This window comes from Astyanax mexicanus, chromosome 20 (assembly GCF_023375975.1).
Source record: "Astyanax mexicanus isolate ESR-SI-001 chromosome 20, AstMex3_surface, whole genome shotgun sequence".
Taxonomy (NCBI): Eukaryota; Metazoa; Chordata; class Actinopteri; order Characiformes; family Acestrorhamphidae; genus Astyanax; species Astyanax mexicanus.
The window spans coordinates 11,291,715-11,311,958 of record NC_064427.1 but is presented as its reverse complement, the minus strand read 5'-3'; the positions used below and the strand labels follow the sequence as shown (position 1 = coordinate 11,311,958).

The window sequence follows — 20,244 nt, the reverse complement described above, 5'->3', positions numbered from 1 at the left end:
TAGAGAGACAGACTTAAGTAAAAGTACATTAAGTGCTTTAGTAGAAGGAGAACTGTTCTTTAAGCACTACACTTAAGTGGTGCAACTAAAGTATATTCTGTACTTAAGTATTGAAAGTACTTTTTTCAGAAATATACCACCCAAGTACTGAAAGTAAAAGTACACTGCACTCTAAAAATGAAAATTTTAGATTTTGAAATTTGAGACCAACTCAAACTTTTAAGTTTTGAAGTTTAAAAGTTATTAGAGCGTTTAAAGGTTATGTGATTCAAACAACACAATACATTACAGTAAACATAGGGGGCGTTCCATTATCATCTGTAAGGTTCATATTGTCCTGGTTTTCCGGTTCTCTGTCTGCAGTGCTTTTTCATTAAGCTCCAGGTTGTGAGGTTATGGACCTGTGAGAGCCCTAAAGCAGCACAGATGAGTCCCTGAACAGCACTTGGCTCAGCTCTAAGACGGAACACGTCTATTCCCCCGGGCGTCTGTCTGTCTGTCCGTCTTTTCCTCTGCCTGCCTATCTGCGTTTGAACAGTGTTGTACTGGCATGAGTGTTGCACTGCATTTAAATATAATATAAACATTAAAAAGCATTACAGAATAAGTGCAGAATATAAAAATAATATAACTCCATTTTACAGCAACTTAAACCATCAAGAAGAATAGTTTAGATTACATGTTGACGTTGGTGATTTCTTACTGGAAAGATGGCAGTAATACTCTCTCTCTCTCTCTCTCTCTCTCTCTCTCTCTCATTCTTTCCATATTTTTATTGTTTTCTCTCTTTTTTCCTTCTTTTCTCTTGCTTTCCTTCCATTGTTGTGTTTCCATCCACTATAGTTATGTGAGTCTCTTAACTGGTGAAATAATGGGTTCTAATAGAGCTTGATCAGGGGAGGCTTTTATGGACTGTGGGCCATGGGGAGGCAATTTCAAGTGTATTTAATGAGCTTTATGTTTTTTATATATTATTATATTATGTGTAGGAGAGTATAGGGTAGTGTAGGGAGCATATGTGAGTAATAGTATAGGGTGGTATTTTGCAGGTATAAACAAGCGTGTGTTTGATTTTAGTACACTGCCAGCAACAGTATTATGTGCTGAAAGAATGAGGTCAGCTGACAACCTGAATATACTGAATATAGACCAGGTTATTCCATCAGTGGATTTTTTTTTTTCGGATGACACGGGCATATTCCAAGATAAGACAATATCAGGATTCATGGGGCTGGAATTGTGAAGGAGTGGTTCAGGGAGCATGAGATCATCATTTTCACACATGGATTGTTCACCACAGAGTCCAGACATTAACCTCATTGAGAATCTTTTGTGCAGAGGTCAGACTCTACCATCATTAATGCTGCAAGATCTTGGTAAAACTTAATGCAACACTGGATTGAAATAAATCTTGTGAAATTGCAGAAGCTTATTGAAACAATGCCATGGTGAATGTGTGCCACAATCAAAGCTAAAGACTGTATAACGAAACATTAGAGTGTGACCGTTTTTTTGGTGGAGAGTTTTTTTTTGGCCAGTGGTGGGTGATGGTGCACTGAGCTTCACCTGAAAGATATAACAGTTTCTCAGAGTCTCCGAGAGGCTGAGGAATGTGTGGTATTTTTATGCTGATTTGAGTTTGGAATTGATTGTGGATCTGGGTGTATTTTTGGCATTGCTGCAGGAAGTGTGGCTCTGTCTCTGTTTTATTCAGTTGGTACTGCTGGCATGTTCTGATGTTCTGAGGAATCCAGGATCAGTTGTGGCTGCAGGTCTTTATATCCAGGCTGTTCTGAGTGAGGCTGCACCTCATCAGGGTGGTCCTCAGTTTCAGGTTAGGTACTCTGCTTCAGTGTTCTGTCGGCTTACTGCATTCATTTTTTTAATAACTGTGAGTTTCCCATTATAGGGGTTGAATCGGACACTCAGATGGACTAAAATCTGGCTCATTCTGATCATTGCTGTGTTGTTGTGGTCCTGAACTTGTTGAGTGTTGGTGTGTAAGTAAGTAAGTTTGTCGCACAATTTGTAGCTCATGACCAGCTTAGCGAGGGAACTCATTTCTATCATATAATAAACAAGTACTAAATAGCCTTACACATGATTTCCATTTAATTATGTATGTATAATCATATTGTCTTAAATGAATAAACTGAAAAATGTCACACAGCATCAATTCTTTGATTAATCATAATTAAGATCATGACTTTTTGGTACCACTTTAAAATAGACTACCTTTATAAAGGGTTTATAAATGGTTTACAATTAGTTTATTAATGGTTACTAATTAGGTTGTAAATGCCTTAAAATCATTAATAATCAGTTCGTAGAAAGGGCAAAAATGACCTGTTTTTTGCCAAATAGGGAACCCACAGCCATCTATAATGTTGCCCTTTCTACGTATATGTGTTATAACTGATTATTAATGATTTTTAAGGCATTTACAACCTAGATAGTAACCATTAATAATCTAATTGTAAACCATTTATAAACCCTTTATAAAGGTAGTCTTATTTTAAAGTGGTACCGACTTTTTAATGCTGGTAGTTCTGTTTTTGGGCAGGGAGACAGTAATAATAGTGTAGTGTGGTTTAGGCCAGCAGACTAAATTAAGACTAAACTTATTATTAATATTATATTGTAATTTATATCAGGGTAGTTTTGATGGTTTTTAAGTACGAATATTGTAATGTGCTGAGTTACTGAGATAAACTGAGCTTTAATGGACAAACACAGACAAACTTGGACATTCTAAATGAGTCTATAGTGAACTTGTGGAGTTTGATAAATCAGTGATCCAGATCTTTTCTACCCAATACCAATTCTGATTTCCGATCACATGAATGAATCGGGGACATCCCTACAAGTAATATTTGGTGCTTCTAGTAAGTAACTGAAATGTATACCCCAGCCATTAATACAGAGCTACCCTCCCAGACTGTAAGTACCTGGTGTATTATAGTGCTCTGCACCACTCTACACCAATAAGGGACATTGAGCCAGACTCTCTTTAGCTGTTTTCACACTAAACGTACACTATTTTCAATAGGATTCCATGTGTGCAGCTTAGGGACTGTGTGTATGTCATGCTTCAGCTGAGCAGCCAATCTGGGAGGAGTGTCAGGCATTTAATAGTTCTTCTCTCCATACTATGTTTATGATGTAGTATATAAGTAACTAGGGTTGTACCCTAGTGGCTCAGTCGAATCAGATTTGAACATTCATTATTATTCATTCAAAACCCCCTCCAGGTCCAGTTCCAGTGTGGGCTTCCCTGATAAGCAGCACCTATCTGTAATTAAGATAAAAAGAACAGCCCAGGGACAGCCCACCAAGTAACTCACTGTTATTTAGCACATTAACCAAAACAGCAGTAGCTTCTAGAATCGAAATATTATACTCTGTACATTGTCATAGCTACATGAGCCTCGTAGCTCCAGTGTCGAACTACAGAAGCACTGAGCATGACCTGCATGATCAACTGCATGGCATGCACATTTGTTGTTGAATCAAGGTGTGCTTGTGTTTCTGTGTGTGTGTGTATATACTGTGTTTATGTGCGTATTGATATTACTGTAGCATACATTTGTTGGGAAACTGGAAAGCCCCCCTCTAACCCGGTGCATTCTTGAAATGCAATGGGCTCTAACCACACACTGCACCCACATTTCTCCACGGCGACGGAGATGTGATCCAGATGTCTTCTGGGCGATCGAGTCCAGAGGCGGTTCTGCTCAAACCCGACCCGCTTGTTCAGACCTCCGCTGGCAGCTCCGCTCGACAAGAACAGCTCTGATACGCTCCCACCGACCAGAGAACCCCACACCAGAGAGGGAGAGAAGATTGGCAGTGTGTGTGAATATTGAAAACACATATTTTAGACCTCAGTTCTTCTCAGAACTTTGGTATCGATCCTAAGTCTATCTTAAATCCAACAGTAAAATTAGTGGTGAGCAGAATTATTCCACATCATAACTAAACACAGAGTGGAATCTTCTGTCAGGTGTACCTTACAGTTTACATGCAGTAGAGCCGGTCCTTCTGCAGAACTGTAGTTTAACAATTAACAGTGTAAAAGTGTTTAGTTATGTTAGAAGCCAAAACATTTTATACAACAGTTAGTTAGTTCCGACCTCACAATCTGATTGGTTGAGAAGTGTTCTAACTGTGCTGATATTTGTGATAGCAGCACAGAATTCTCACACTAAATCTGTATCACTCTGCAAACATATTGCCAGGTAATGGCATACACACACATGATATTTTTGAATCATCATCTCCAGCAGCAGCAGCATTAGCTTAGCACAGACTAGCGCCCAGCCAAGGCACGCTTGCCCGCAGCCCACGGTGCTCGCGCATCTTTGTGGAAAAAAGAGAAAGAAAATCCATCAGTCACTTCGTCCGCAGTCTGACTGCCGGAGCAGTAACCAGCCAGCCTAGTCTAAGCTAAACTAATGCTGAGCTAAAGCAAGCTACGCTAACCTACTCGCAGTCCTGCAGGCACAGCTAGCCTGCTAGCTAGCTAAGCTAACCAACACCTCCCAGCGAACAGGCAGAAATTCTCGCAAACATGCAGCTTTCACATTAAGATAATTCTGCAGACAGGAGAGGACAGTTTCAAGGTTATTTCACGGTCCTAACTTTTACCAACCCCCTTAACTTTTTACTTTTCTTCGCTTATTCTCAATTATGATTTCAAGCTAACATTCTTGGTGTTAGCCTGTATAAACCATACGCCATTTTGGTAGTCACAGTTCTCTTACAGTTTACTTGTTGTGGAACTACTTTTTGGCACATTTTGTATTAAAGCATATTCATTCTAATTTTTTTTTTAGGGTCTTTTATTTTCTTTATTTATATTGTAAAAAAAAAATAACTTGTATAAAAGCAGTAAAACACTCGAGTAACACACTCCCTCTCATGTTCTATTACTTAAATGACCGCCAGCATAATCCTCTGCTGAGTTTTCACACCAGCACTATGTGGTCCGGTTAAAACAGACTCTTGTTCGTTTGTAGCCTTGGTGCGGATCGATTGAGCAGATGTGAAAACAGTAATTGCACTCGGGTGCAGCATAACAGTGCCAATATAACATGTTGTAGCACGAACCTTAAGTGTATTATTGCGATTATATCACAGTTTGATTATCGCTATTTATTGAAAGATATTGAGTTAAAAAAGACAAGAAAATATGATCTGTTTGGTTATAAACACTCCGCGAGTTAAGTTGTTACATTGCTGCTCTGTTTATAGCTGCACTGTTTGGCTTGTAAGCGCTGCATCATTGCTAGGTTACCTGTATGTGGCGAAGTAATATATGGAGAGCTTTGGTTACAGTGCTTTACCAGGTGATAATGGCACTTTCAGTCAATCATACTGCAGAGTCAGAGCTAACTTTGGTATAACTAAACATTTAGCATATTCCTTTAGGAGTATGGCTTTCTTTGGTACCATCTGGGCAGGATAGTTGTCTTCACCTTTAGTCAGACACTTTGAATCGGTGATGTGACACTCCTCAGACCGCAAATGTTGGGTAATCACCACTCACTATGCGGCAACGTTGCTTGACGTTTGGACATAGCGTTCTGTCTCTCTTCAGAGTCACTGCTCATTTCTTAACATTTAACATTACTAGATTACTAGAACTGTTCCATTTAATGTCCAACAGAGATGCCAGATCTTTACATGCAGCACTGATACCACATCAACACTGTCACCTTAATCTGTGCGGGGGGGTCTTAATGATTTGGCTCATTGGTGTGTATTGAACTCGGTAATGATGTCACACCAGTGATGTTCCTGGTTTAGAGTGTGAAAAGGGTGTGTGAGTGTGGTGGGTGGTCAGACAGGGTCTTCCTCTTCTCCAGAATGTTCTGAAAGGCTTCCAGAGCGCTGGGGCTGAACGTAAACGCTGACTGAAGTGGAACACATGTGCAGCCCCAGTCTGTTTACATCTGCTAATTAACACTCCAACACACACGTACCGATGTCACCCTGACTCCGCCCCCTTCCTGCTCGTCCATACACACTCTCTCTCTTCTCAGCCTATCCATCTTTATCTCTCTCACACACACACATGTATCTCACATACTCTCTCTGTCTCTCACTTACTGTGTATTTATGTTGAGTGTGTATGGTATTGGGTACGGTGTTCTCTAAACAGGGTTGGTAGAAAATACTGTATCTGTTGTATGTTTTGCCAAATATTAAAGTGTTAAACAAGTATTTAGGGTTTTATTACTGTTTTATATTTAGTGTATTAGAAAAGTGTGGGAAATTTAGAGGAATATTGTGCATTGATTTAGTTGTTAGTGTGTTGGTAAAGTTTTGTTGTGAGTTATACGTACAAGGTAGTTTTTGATTGAGTTTAGTGTATATTAAAGAGTATTTTGTAGATGTTTAATGTATGTAGTTGCTATTTGTTTGAAGTTCATTGTATTGGTAGAGTATTTGCTGGAAATTTAGCATATTTTGTGGAAGATTAACATATTTAGGGCTGTCTCATGGGGTTTTAGGTTTAGAGGATGTTTGGATGTAATGTTGTGTATTTAGGTGTGTTTGGTAATACTATAGGGAGAGAGGGTTTAGTGTATTTGTGAAGTGTTTAGTAGACATTTAATGTATTCATGGATAATATATTGGAAGTTTAGTGTATTTAAGTGGTACTTGGTGGCAGTGTAATGTATTTCAGGGTGTTTAATAGTAGTATAGTGGTGTTTGTTGGAGTTTAATAGTAGTATAGTGGTGTTTGTTGGAGTTTAATAGTAGTATAGTGATGTTTGTTGGAGTTTAATAGTAGTATAGTGATGTTTGTTGGAGTTTAATAGTAGTATAGTGATGTTTGTTGGAGTTTAATAGTAGTATAGTGGTGTTTGTTGGAGTTTAATAGTAGTATAGTGATGTTTGTTGGAGTTTAATAGTAGTATAGTGATGTTTGTTGGAGTTTAATAGTAGTATAGTGATGTTTGTTGGAGTTTAATAGTAGTATAGTGATGTTTGTTGGAGTTTAATAGTAGTATAGTGATGTTTGTTGGAGTTTAATAGTAGTATAGTGATGTTTGTTGGAGTTTAATAGTAGTATAGTGATGTTTGTTGGAGTTTAATAGTAGTATAGTGGTGTTTGTTGGAGTTTAATAGTAGTATAGTGGTGCTTGTTGGAGTTTAATAGTAGTATAGTGATGTTTGTTGGAGTTTAATAGTAGTATAGTGGTGTTTGTTGGAGTTTAATAGTAGTATAGTGGTGCTTGTTGGAGTTTAATAGTAGTATAGTGGTGCTTGTTGGAGTTTAATAGTAGTATAGTGGTGTTTGTTGGAGTTTAATAGTAGTATAGTGGTGCTTGTTGGAGTTTAATAGTAGTATAGTGATGTTTGTTGGAGTTTAATAGTAGTATAGTGGTGCTTGTTGGAGTTTAATAGTAGTATAGTGATGTTTGTTGGAGTTTAATAGTAGTATAGTGGTGTTTGTTGGAGTTTAATAGTAGTATAGTGGTGCTTGTTGGAGTTTAATAGTAGTATAGTGGTGCTTGTTGGAGTTTAATAGTAGTATAGTGGTGTTTGTTGGAGTTTAATAGTAGTATAGTGGTGCTTGTTGGAGTTTAATAGTAGTATAGTGATGTTTGTTGGAGTTTAATAGTAGTATAGTGATGTTTGTTGGAGTTTAATAGTAGTATAGTGGTGCTTGTTGGAGTTTAATAGTAGTATAGTGGTGTTTGTTGGAGTTTAATAGTAGTATAGTGGTGTTTGTTGGAAGTTTAGTGTATTTAGGTGGAATTTGGTGGTAGTGTAATGTATTTTGGGGTGATTAATAGTAGTATAGTGGTGTTCGGTGGGTAATTTGTGTATTAGGTAACTTAGTGGGAGTTTAAGGTGTTATGTCTTCGTATTTCTTAATGAATAAGAAAAGACAAAGCCACTCTCTCTTAGATTCCACACACTTAACAGTCTTTAATTTGTTCTTGCTCATTTTGTGTGGGAGAAGAGAAGAAAATTCCCCAAAGCTGTGGTGTGTGTATGTGTGTGTGATGTGTTCTCTTCGTACATGCGGCTCGTAAATCAGCGCAGCTGGGTTTAAAGCAGCACCTGCCCCGTACCTGTCAGGGCTAATGGCTAGCAGTGCTTAGTGCATAAATCAGCTGCCCTGCTCTCTTCAATATCACTGCAGTGATTACACTCGGCATCAGCCATGCATACATGCCTGTGCACACACACACACCAGCACCCACTCTTACTCACACACCCCTGTTCTCTATATGGGGAGAATGTGTGTGTTGGGGTGTGTGTCTTTTCAGAGTGCACCTTTAAAACTGTCTGAAGCCGCCCTGCAGTTCATTAAAGGGCCAGTCCTCAGTCCAGTCTTAAACCACTGTATTCATATGTCATGAAGTTACTTAGAGAGTCAGTTCATCTTTAATTATTCTCAGGGCTAATCCATATTTTAATGGATTGTTTATTTGCTGTTTTAATCTTGATCCAGTTCTGATCCTTTGTTCTTGCTGCTGTGCTCATGCATAGTGCCCTCTGGTGTCCCTAAACGTCAAAATGAATGGATAAAATTCTCAGCCTGCAGCAGGAGGGAGAGTTTTCAGCAAGTAACTTTAGAGTTTAGAGTATGCAGAGTTAGGATCTTGGTAACACTTCCTATGAACCCTGTATTCTTGATGCATTCATAATACATTATATGGCATGCATAATACCTTATAATGACCGTAATAATTGCTCATAAGTACTTACAGCGACATTCATAATACATTATAAACTACAAGTATCAGGGGTTTATAAAGAAACGGTGTATAATGCCTTATAATACCTGTTCATATGAACATTGTACAATGTAGTGTTGTAATGCACTATAACACAGATTTGGTATATTTTGCTATAATGCATTATAATGTGCAGCTATTATTTCTCAAATTAGGCTTTTAGAGAAGTGTATAACACATTATAAAGCCTTATATACAGTCATTACTAACTTTAAATGAAGTGAGTTTTCATATGCATTTTAAACGTGAAGTCACTGTAATGTCTTATAGAGCATTCATAGACACTTCACTTATAGCCAATAAAGAGCACTCATAATGCTCTATAAGACATTACAGTGAGGCATAATACAATTTATATTTAAAAGATATTTAGATTGAATTGGTATTGTTGAGTCACAGCTGTAAGGTACTATAAGAACAGTATCTGCCAGCACTAGCAGTATTTTGGATCATTCTTCAGTACAAAACATCTCCAGTTCAGTCAGGTTTGATGGTTTGTGAGCATTAACAGCCCGGTTTAAATCACACCACAGATTTTTAATAATATTCAGGTCTGGGGACTGAGAAGATCATTCCAGAACATTGTACTTGTTCCTCTGCATGAATACTTTAGTAGATTTTGAGCAGTGTTTAGTGTTTAGGGTCGATGTCTTGTTGAAGTATCCAGCCCTGGGGCAACTTCAACTTTGTCACTGATTCTTAAACATTGTTCTCAAGTATCTACTGGATATTGACTGGAATCTATGCAACCCTCACCTTTAACAAGATTCTCAGTACCTGCACTGACCACACAGCCCATAGACTGTATATAAAGATGGACGCCGTGTCGCCGTTCCCATTCATTCAATGAAAATGAAGCCAAAATCTTCTGCCATTTTGGCGATTCTGAGACCAGAGTCTGCGCAGTAGAGACCAGAGGAGGGAGAAAGACTGTGGAGAGCTCCTACTCATTTAAATAACTCCGCCCCTGAGGGCTGCCTCGCGGTCACAGGCTGCAGAGCGAAGCGGAGCGGAGCTGACGGTCTGTTATTGGTCCCGCCCATAACCAGCCCTTTTACCATAACCACACCTTTTTTGAATAGAGCTGAATAACGTTTTAAAAAACGAACTCTGTGAGAATATAAAAATTTGACAATATAAGCAGAGGTTATACTAGCTGCTGCATTTAAATAATGGAGGTAGAATTACAGCATATTAGAAAAAAACGTGATTAAAAGTTGTCTGTTTTGCCATTGAAATCTATGGGGATGGGTGGAGTTACACAGCTTTCTGCAGCCGAACAGCAGGGGGCGCCCGACCTGTGCTGGCTTCACTTTTAAGAGACGATGCTCTGTCCAGCTATATACAGTCTATGACACAGCCCCACAGCATAGTGGAACCACCAACAAATTTTGCTGTGGGTAGCTTTAAGTGTTTGTATTGGAATGCTGTGTTCTTTTTCCTCCATGCATAAATAACTGCCCTCCAAATAACTCAGTTTTAGTTTCATCAGTCCACAGCATCTTATTCAAAATGAAGCTGGATTGTCCAAATGTGTTTTAGCATACCTTAAGCGACTCTGTTTGTGGCGCTCAGAAAAGGCTTCTTCTGCATTACTCTCCCATACAGACTCTCCTTGTGCAAAGGACACCATCTGCAGTAAGATGATGTTGTAGGTCTTTGGAGCTGGTCTGTGGGTTGACTATGACTGTTCTCACCATCCTTAACCTCTGCTTATCTGAGATTTTCTTGTTCTGCCACTTCAGGCCTTAACTAGAACTGTGCCTGTGGTTCTTCCATTTCCTCACTATGTTGCTCACTCAAGGGTCAGTGAGCTTACCAAACAAATTTTGTGCTTCAGTAATTAGTGCTAAAGGTATTCCAATCAATACAATGACAAGGGTGCCCAAATGTATGCACCTGCCTAGTTTAATTTAAATAATTATTGCACAATTTTTGTGAATCTTTTAAACTTTTTTTCACATCTCAAGTATCACTGTGTTCGTCTGCTATATTATATATTTAGCTAAAATTGCTTATGATTTATAAGAGAATATTGGCTGATTTTCAACATTAAGGTTCTCGGATTAGATTGGTATTGGCAGTTCCTCAGCATTAAGGTAATTGGATGGGATTGGTGTTGCAACTCAAACTACCAACCTAAAATATTTCTGTTTTTAATCACGTTGTTTTAATGTAATTGAATGTAATGTAACAGGACTCTGATAAGCAGAACTGATCACAAAGGCCATCTGCACTGACTTGCTGAGCAGTTCTTTATAGTAGATGGCTTTAATGGGCCCTGCTCTCCGGAACTCTCCTTGTGAGCTCTCGGAGGAGGAAATGGCTCGTTATCAAATGCTGCAATCAAACATAACGAAGTGCCGGCTGTGGCTTTATACGTTTCTTTGCTCCTCAGAGGTCAGGAGTCACAGAGAGGCTGAGTTCTGTTTGCATCCTCGAAACTCCTGCATAGCCTTGCCAACGGAACCGGTAGAACTGCAGACAGCGCTTATAAACACTTTATTACACTGATTCAAACTCTTCAGAGTGAGAGAGATTTCCTGTTTACTGGACACACTCATGTACTGTCTCTCTCTCTCTCTCTTTCTCTGATCAAAGCTGTTTGGTGAGAGAGGAGGTTTCCTGTTTATCAGTGTGGATCTGAGGGGACAGATCTGTCTGGTCTGCCCACAGTAGAGTGCTGTATCCTGGGTCCTGCTGACCCCTCTTGAGAGTTGCTGGAGGTATCAGACCGTTTTATTGACCTAGATGTTCAAGTTCAAAAAGAGTGGTGCTCTTCCATTGTGGTTAACATGGACATGAACATAGTTAATTAAAGGTTCAAGCGTAAAACATACAGTAAATTATAAAATCAATATTCCAGTAGCAAGGTTTAAAGCTGACGGCAGAAACTTTAGGAGGAACCAAGACTTACAATGGAACCCATCCTACTCTGGTTAGAACTACCTATAATAGTAGGCAACTAGTCAGAGGTTGCACAGTGGGCAGTGGGCACCTAGTCTAAAGCAGGTATCAGAATAGCCCAATTTACAGTCTTCCATTAGTGTCAGGCCAGACAGATTGGCAGCCATTTATTCTAGAAAAGGTGAAGAGAAGGAAATAGTTCTGTTTGGATTCTTAGAGTACAGTAAATGTAATTAACAGTATGTTAGTAGTTGCTAAGGTTTCTCGCAGATCTAACTCTGATATCCTTTAAAAGGACTGAAGAAGAGAGAGCCAGAAGGTAACATAGACATGGGCGCACCTTAAAAACACAGGCTTGCAGTTACAGATATAACGGTACCCACATTTCAGTTCACCACACATTTCAGCCTACACTTAGATAGCTCTGAAACTTTAGGCTTTAGTTTAATTCCTCTACTGAAGCCTTGTAAATTTCCTGAAACTATTAGGGACTAATTTTAATGGTTTATAATAGGAGATTGTCTTACAATTACTTATAAGCAAACCAATGTAGGGCTTTATATGTCAGTATATAAACTGTCAACAAGTTCAAAAAATGCTATATGGACAAAAGTTGGGACAAAAATTGGGACACCTGCCCCTTAATTGTTTTTTATGAATTATGAGTATTATTCTGATTTAGTCGGAGTAACTATCTTTAGATTATGGAACACTGCTGTGCAAATTTGATTCCATTTAATAGCAAGAGCATTAGAGCTCCCATCACTCCAGAGAACACAAGTTCACTCCTCCACAGCTAATGGCTGGGAGGATTCATTTACGTTCCATAGGAGTCCTATTCTATTGGCACTTCTTCTCTTCAGAGACAGGGTATGTGTGTGTGCTATGTGAGTCAGCAATGGATGCAATTAAAAGTTTTTAAAAGTTGCTGAATGCAAGATGACGCAAGCACTGGTTTGCCCCGCCCACTAAAGCGTTCCGTCATAGCTACTGTAGCTCCGCCTCACATCATACAGCCTATATCACTGTACCAGTGACAGAAGTATCAGGCTGTAGATCTGCCGCCCAACTATCCAACCGACCAATCCGCTCACTCGCAGAGTGAAGCAGAGCAAACACAGGGTCATACAGAGGGAACGGGGTCAAAGGTCACCAATATTTCTGCCTTGATTTGCCTTTACAGCGTCCTGCTCATATTTTACTGCAGTGGAGAGCCCAGTCATAAATCACACACACACAGAGACACACACACACACACACACACACACACGCACACACACACACACAGTGTAAATATCCTGTCCCATAAAGTATCTGCTTTTTAGGATCAGCTTTTACAGTTTAAACACACACACACACACACACTTTTTCCTCTCTCTCTTTTCTCTTTTACTTTTTTCTTCATTCTCTCTCCTATGAATGTACTGGAGAGTCACAACTCATACATCTATTTCCTGTTTCTGTGGTTCCACTAGAACATGCTGCTGTTCTTATTCTCGTCGTCTACCAGTGTTCTCAGTAACACAGATTTCCCACGAAGAACTTATTCCTGGATTATTTGAATCATCCCATGGTGACTAAAAGTGCATCACTTTAAAGCATTTCAATGACCCACAGTGAACCAGGCTACAGCCTCCAGCCTCCAAATGTGATTGAGGCAGTTCCGCACGCACTGTTACAGTAACAAAACCCCCAAAGTAAACAATGAGAGAATCAGCTGTCAATAAGAGCTAGCCAGCCAACATCACAGCCTCTAAACATGGTGGAGGTAGTTCCACACACTGTTACAGTAAACAGTAAGAAACTCAATTCACAGTGAGCTGTAAAATACAGCCAGGCCAAAGATGGTGGAGGTAGTTTCATACACTTATACAGTAACTAGGATCTGCAAAGTAAGCAGTGATAGCTAGCCAAGCTAAATCACAGCCTCCAAACATGGTGGAGGTAGATTGTTACAGTAAACAGTAAGAAACTCAGCTCACGGTGGGCTGTGAAGTACAGCCAGGCTTAATGTACTTGCCATGTCTTCAAACATGGTGGAGGTATTGTAACATACTGTTATTGTAACATACTGTTACAATAAAAAGTGAGAAACTTAGCCAGGCCAACTGTACTTGCCATAAACCCACAGTGAGAGCTAGCCACGCTAAATCACAGCCTCCAAACATAGTGGAATATAGTGTCACACACTGTTACAGCTACTAAGACCCCCAACGGAAATAATGAGAGCTAGCCAATCTTAATCACAGCCTCCAAACGTGATAGGGGTAGTTTCACCTACTGTTACAGTAACTAAGACCCCCAATGCTAACAGTGAGAATTAGCCAATCTAAATCACAGCCTACAAACATAGTGTTACAGTAAACACTGAGAAACTCAACTCACAGTGAGCTGTGTAGCACAGCCAGGCTAACTGTACTTGTACATAAACCCTTAAGTAAACAGTGAGAGCTAACCAGGCTAAATCACAGCCTGCAAAGATGGTGGAGGTAGTTACAGTTACTAAGACCCCTTAAGTAAACAGTGAGAGCTAGCCAAGCTAAATCACAGCCTCCAAACATGATGGAGGTAGTTTCACACACTGTTATAATAACTAAGACCATTAAAATTAACAACGAGAAACTCAACCCATAGTGAAAGCTAACCAGGCTAAATTACACAGCTTTGCACACTGTTTACTTTGGGGGTTATAGTTACTGTAACAGTTTGAAGAGACCTAACTCTGACTGATTAAGCCAAGTTAAATTATAGCCTCCAAACATGATGGAGTAAATGTCACACACTTAATGTAAAAAAAAAAAAAGGTCCCCAAAGTAAACAGTGAGAGGACCCCCTCGATATTTTAAAAACTGATTGTGGATTAGAAACATAATTTATTGCTCTCAGTTCTACTGGAAGATTTTTTTTCTGTGAAGCTTTTCTTTCTGAAGCTGCTTTGCAGTCTGGGTCCAGTTCTGAGACCAGTTGTTCGCAATTTGACTGATTTGTTGTTACTTTTTCCCCAATATTGTTTTCAGTATTTGTGTTTTCTGGAAGAGTTAATCAAGCTATGCCATGCCTGATTGTGTGTAGAGTGTGGTGATGTTGCTGAATGTTTTATCAACATTTAGTTCCACTCAAATCAGTGTAACTGCAGCACAGATCCAGAGCTTTGCTGATTTGTACAGAGGGTGATGTGGGAGTAGAGTGGTTTGTGTGTTTTTTGTGTATTTACTCAAATTTGAAAGCGGTGGTTTAACCTGATTGATTTTAGATTTGTTACAACATCTGACAGTAGTCCTGTTTTCTTTAGCTTTGATTGCAAATTTACAAACAATATAAAGAAATGCATAATTATCGATTATATATATTTTCTTCCACCGTCTCGGCTCACCAGCATAGCAACTGTCCATAGCCACTGCAGAGAAACCACCACAGCAGCCCCCTAGCAACTGCATAGCAACCTCATTGCTAATGCTTATCACCAGCATACCAACCACTTGCAATAGCTTAGCATCTGCCTAGCAACTACATAGCCACTAGGGGTGGGCGATATGGCTTTAAAATAATATCACGATATTTCAGGGTATTTTTGCGATAACGATATACTTGTCAATATAGGAAAACTAAAATAATTCATTCATTTCAGGAATATAGTATAATAGTATAACAGAATAATCATAATATGGCAATAAATAATATAACATAAAATAATATAATGCAGCAAAAAATTTAGCAGATATTTAGTGCATGCATATAAACTGCAAACTAAAACAATTATACAATACATTCACTTAAAGCTTCACAGTAAATAATAGACTACTTTTAAGACAGAACAGCACTGTTATCACGATATGGATTTTTAATATCATGATATTTCTGTGTCACGATATATTGTATACGATATAATATTGCCCACCCCTAGTAGCCACTACCTTGCAATATCCCACTATAGCTACCACCTTCAACCACTGCTCTAACTGCACATTACATTTTCTGGTTTTATGTGCTTTATTATTTCTATATCATATATATATATATATATATATATATATATTTTTTTTTTTTTTTTGTGCGTTTGCACATAATATGTTGCTGTTTTGTTTTGCCGCCATTGGTCTCGAAGAATGAAATTTTGTTCCATTGTGTGCAATATGTGTGTTATATCAAGTAATGTAAATAAAAACACTTGACTAATCTGTTGTTTTACAGAGCAATCTACTTATGTGTTTTATTCCTCCAGTTAATTTGTATGTTCAGTGTTTTTTTTTGTATACATATACAGCTCTGGAAAAAAGTAAGAGACCACTTCAGTTTCTGATTTTGCTATTTATAGATATATGTTTGAGTAAAATGAACAATTTTGTTTTATTCTATAAAGTTGCAGAAAATGAGAAATGGCTGACATAACAAAAAAGATGCAGAGCTTTTAGACCAAAAAATAATGCAAAGAAAATAAGTTCATATTTATAAAGTTTTAAGAGTTCAGAAATCAATGGAATGATGGAATAATCCTGGTTTTTAATTGCAGTTTTCATGCATCTTGGCATGTTCTTCTCCACCAGTCTTACACACTGCTTTTGAATAAATTTCTACTGCTCCTGGTGCAAAAATTCAAGCAGTTCAGTTTGGTTTGATGGCTTGTGATCATCCATATTACTCTTGATTATATTCCAGATGTTTTCATCAAAGAAACTCATTATTTTTAAGTGGTCTCCAATTTTTTTCCAGAGCTGTACATAAACTGGTTAAACGTTTTAGAAGACCCCTGTTTTTGTTCAGTAGCAGTGCTGTATGGCCCAGACTTGGCCCAAGTTTTCTCTTCACTGCTAAAACTAAGACAAAGTTAAGCTGAGCTAAAGGCTAAAGATGTTGCCATGTGAGTCAGCCAGACATTTTTCTGGACCAGTTTTCACCGCTCTGTCTTCATCTGCAGGGAAAGACTTCTACTTTTAATAGTTACAGAGTTCTCTGTATTTCTGTGTCTTTTTCTTGTTGTTATGATGAAAGTGTGCATATGTTGTGTGTAAGTGTGTAAATGCTGCAGTAGAGAGTGTAGTAATATGATCTGTTCCAGCACTGCTTTACTACAGATTAAGACTTTGAAAATTGCCATTAAAACTGATATCAATTTCAAAAGCTCATTTTACCAGCTGCAGGCTGGTTACCAATGTATAGTTTGCTTTAAACAAATGTTGTTTATGTTTTTTTAAATATACCTTTATAAGTTCAATACAAAATTACTTTTTTTAATTTTTAGTTCATGTGTTTTTCCTAAAAACCCTGGCAGTTTACAGCGAAATTTGTACACTGTTTTTGTACTATTTCCTGTTAATAACTGGATCTGTAGAGCTTACACAAATAAAAAAGGACACAAATAAAAGGAAAATGGGGTTATCCTTAATCTTTTGACTGGTAGTGTATATTAATAATAATTTCAATGTTCTAAATTAAGTTTTTTGGGTATTTACAAAAAAAGGGTTTAGGAATTGCATCAAAGGCAATGTATCAGTTTTGTCTTGCTTTTGATTAATATATGTGTATAAAAGTAAGCAATAACCTGTAAAATAAACCCTCATCCTCTCTCACAGGTTCCCTCTGTACCCTCGAGGTGAGCGCTTTCACTTTGAGTATGGCGTCTACCTGCTCAACAAAAACATCGCTCAGGTAAGAGACCAGCTAAGTGTTACTGTTAATAAACACAGTATTAAAATAGTGTTGGTAATAAACAAAGTGTTATATCTCCTACACCCACACACATACAATATTTTGTTTGTACATCTTTCAATATAAAATGACCCATCCTGTTACATTAATTAATCCTTTTTGAATAGAATTTAGAAGAATCGAGCATAAGATGTGATCCAGTAGAAATTAAAGAAGCTCCTGTAGTTGAGTTCAGTATAAGATGGTGTGTTTTTGTCCTTTTCTAACTTGAAGGGGGAATATGTTGTGGAACATGGTCAATGGAACACCTTTATCATAACCTTCTGACCATTGACTTCTGTCTGTTAAGAGTCAGTTTGTTTTTTTTTGTAATTGTAAGTTAGAGGAAAAGTGTTAAAGTAATGATCTGTGATAAAAGTGCGTTTAGAGTCAGGGAGTTTCGAAACATGTTGAATTATGGTCTTCGGTAATCAATTGTACACTATATGCTCGTTGCTATCTTACACCCCGTTGACAGTCTATTTTCACACCTTGCGCCTTCGCTGTTAAAATAGCAGCAGAGTTTATAAATAAATCTACGCTGGTGGGTGTAGTGGTCTGGAAGTGGTCATGTGTTTTTGGCATGTTGCTCTCTAAACACAGATATGCCACTGATCGATTTAAACCCTGACAACAGTCGATAGTCACCCATCCATACCTCTCTTAGCTCATACACCCCTGCTTCTTACACACACACAGACACACTGCAGCACTCAAATTAAGCTTTTACATCAACAACAAACAGAAAAAATAATACATATTATATCGCTGATCCCGTGTTCCCAAAACACACCCATGATTAATTAAGAGAATTAGTTAATGACTTTTGTGCGTTTCGAGCCACGCAAGGCATATTTTTTGCGCTCTCACGATACCAAACCTAGATCCAGCTGTGCAATGCACCGAAAGAACGCTAAAATAGAGCCCTAGATCTGGCAAATGGGGATCAGGATGGGAAAATGCTGTAAAATTCCTTTAAAGCATCTGCTGTAGACTTCAGGGAAATATGAAGGTCTTGTGTCAACCAGATGCTGTAACTACAGCAAATTTAGATTAAGCCTGATTAGATTAAAACTTGTAGACTAGACTAGTCTTTAAATCTGCAGGGTTCCCGTCTTGCACTTCAGAACTTTTCATATAGAGAGCACAAGGCCCAGTTTCAGAGCAGTTAGCATCCCTTTAACCCTCCTCACACACACCAGGTTTGACTGATCGTAGAGTGGGCGCTCCCCTGGAGAGTGTTTTTGAGGGAATAAAAGTGACTCTGCAGGGTGGAACATGCTGTAATGAAAGACATTATTTGACTGTCGTGTTTGATATCTGCACTTCTTTTGTGCTCCTGCAGAGCAGCTCAGTATCACACTCTTCACTCTAGACTTCTCTGTGTCTAACCTTTCTTGACTCCACTTCCAGTCTGTTTAAACAGACAATCCTTTCTTTTTATCACTGTATTCGAGCAGAACGCCCTTGTTTCCAAAAGCAGACATTGTTACCAGAGGAAAACATAATCGTTTAGCACATGCTGTTTGAAACCGTTTTTTAATGACTCAAAAATCATTATCCCCCCTCCACCAAACTTTACAGTTAGATAGAGATAGATAGATAGATACTTTATTGATCCCCGGGGGGAAATTCTTGGCATCCAGCAGCAGGTTACACAATACACAAAGTTAAAAAAGATAAAATATAAAATATAAAGATACATATAAATACAATCAAATAAGAAATAGAATATACAGTGTAAATGTACAGTCTTCGTGTGTGTGTGTGTGTAATGGAGATGGAGAATGGAGGTAGTGCAGTTGAACACAATAGACAATGAACACCAGTTGATGTGCATAATGTGAGGATAACTGATGTCAGCCAAAAAGAAAGTGCAAATACACAGTTATATAATAAGTTAAATTAAATTAAGCAGTGCAAAAGATACATAAACAGTGCAAAAGATACGTAAACAGTAGATGAATTAACTAGTGAATGAACTACTAGTGCAAAATATGGTAGAACTATAAAAAGTGTTCTAGGCATCAGCAAGTCTGAGAGTGTGTCCATAGCTGGGGGTGTGTCCATGGTGTGGCCAGAGTGGCCGGAATGAAAAAGTTTCACAGAGTCTTTAGTTTGCTGTGCTGAGAGGAGTTGAACAGTCTTATGGCCTGAGGAACAAAAGACTTTCGGAGTCTGTCTGTGGAGCAGGACTGGGACAGCAGTCTGCCGCTGAATGAGCTCCTCTGCCTGGTGATGGTGCTGTACAGAGGGTGGTGAACATTGTCCATGATGTTCAGCAGCTTACTGAGGGCTCTCCTCTCTGCCAGTGGTGTTAAGGACTCCAGCTCTAATCCCAGCACAGAATCAGCTTTCCTCACCAGCCTGTCCAGTCGTCCAGCGTCCCTCTTGCTGATGCTGCCTCCCCAACACACAACAGTGTAAAAGAGGACGCTGGCTACCACAGACTGGTAGAACATCAGGAGGAGTTAGCGTAGTGCAGTCAGGTACTGGCACTAAACTTAGACTAGTTCGTCAGACTGGCAGATAGGGAAATGTGTTTCATCACTCCACAGAATGTGTTTCCAGTGTTCTATTTTAAGGCCAGAGAAAGATTAGAACACAGACTTTTATAAACTATGCATTCAGATACTCTCTTCCTGTACTTTGTGTTCTGAGGTGCTGTGGTTTGAATAATACCACTCACATCTAAAGGTGAAATAATTAGGAGGGAAGAAATGTCATCAGCTGACTTGTTGCAGTGTCACCATTCTAGTACAGTACCACACTGAAGTTTCACTTATGTGTGTAAAGGCAGACTGCACCTGTGGCAAAGGGACTGAATAAATCCTCTGACTTCAAATAATTAGGAGGTGTGTTCTAGTATTTTGCCCTTATTGTGTATATGTGA

The 20,244-nt window shown here is 38.7% G+C and overlaps 1 protein-coding gene across 1 annotated transcript in view; it reads left to right on the top strand.

Annotated features, from left to right (window-relative positions):
• uvrag (UV radiation resistance associated gene) overlaps positions 1-20,244 on the top strand; it is a 150,489-nt gene that overhangs the window by 66,849 nt on the left and 63,396 nt on the right. Inside the window, exon 13 of the mRNA XM_007259445.4 lies at positions 17,237-17,312. Within this exon, the coding sequence (XP_007259507.3) occupies positions 17,237-17,312 (76 nt within the window). The remainder of the gene's footprint in view (positions 1-17,236; positions 17,313-20,244) is intronic.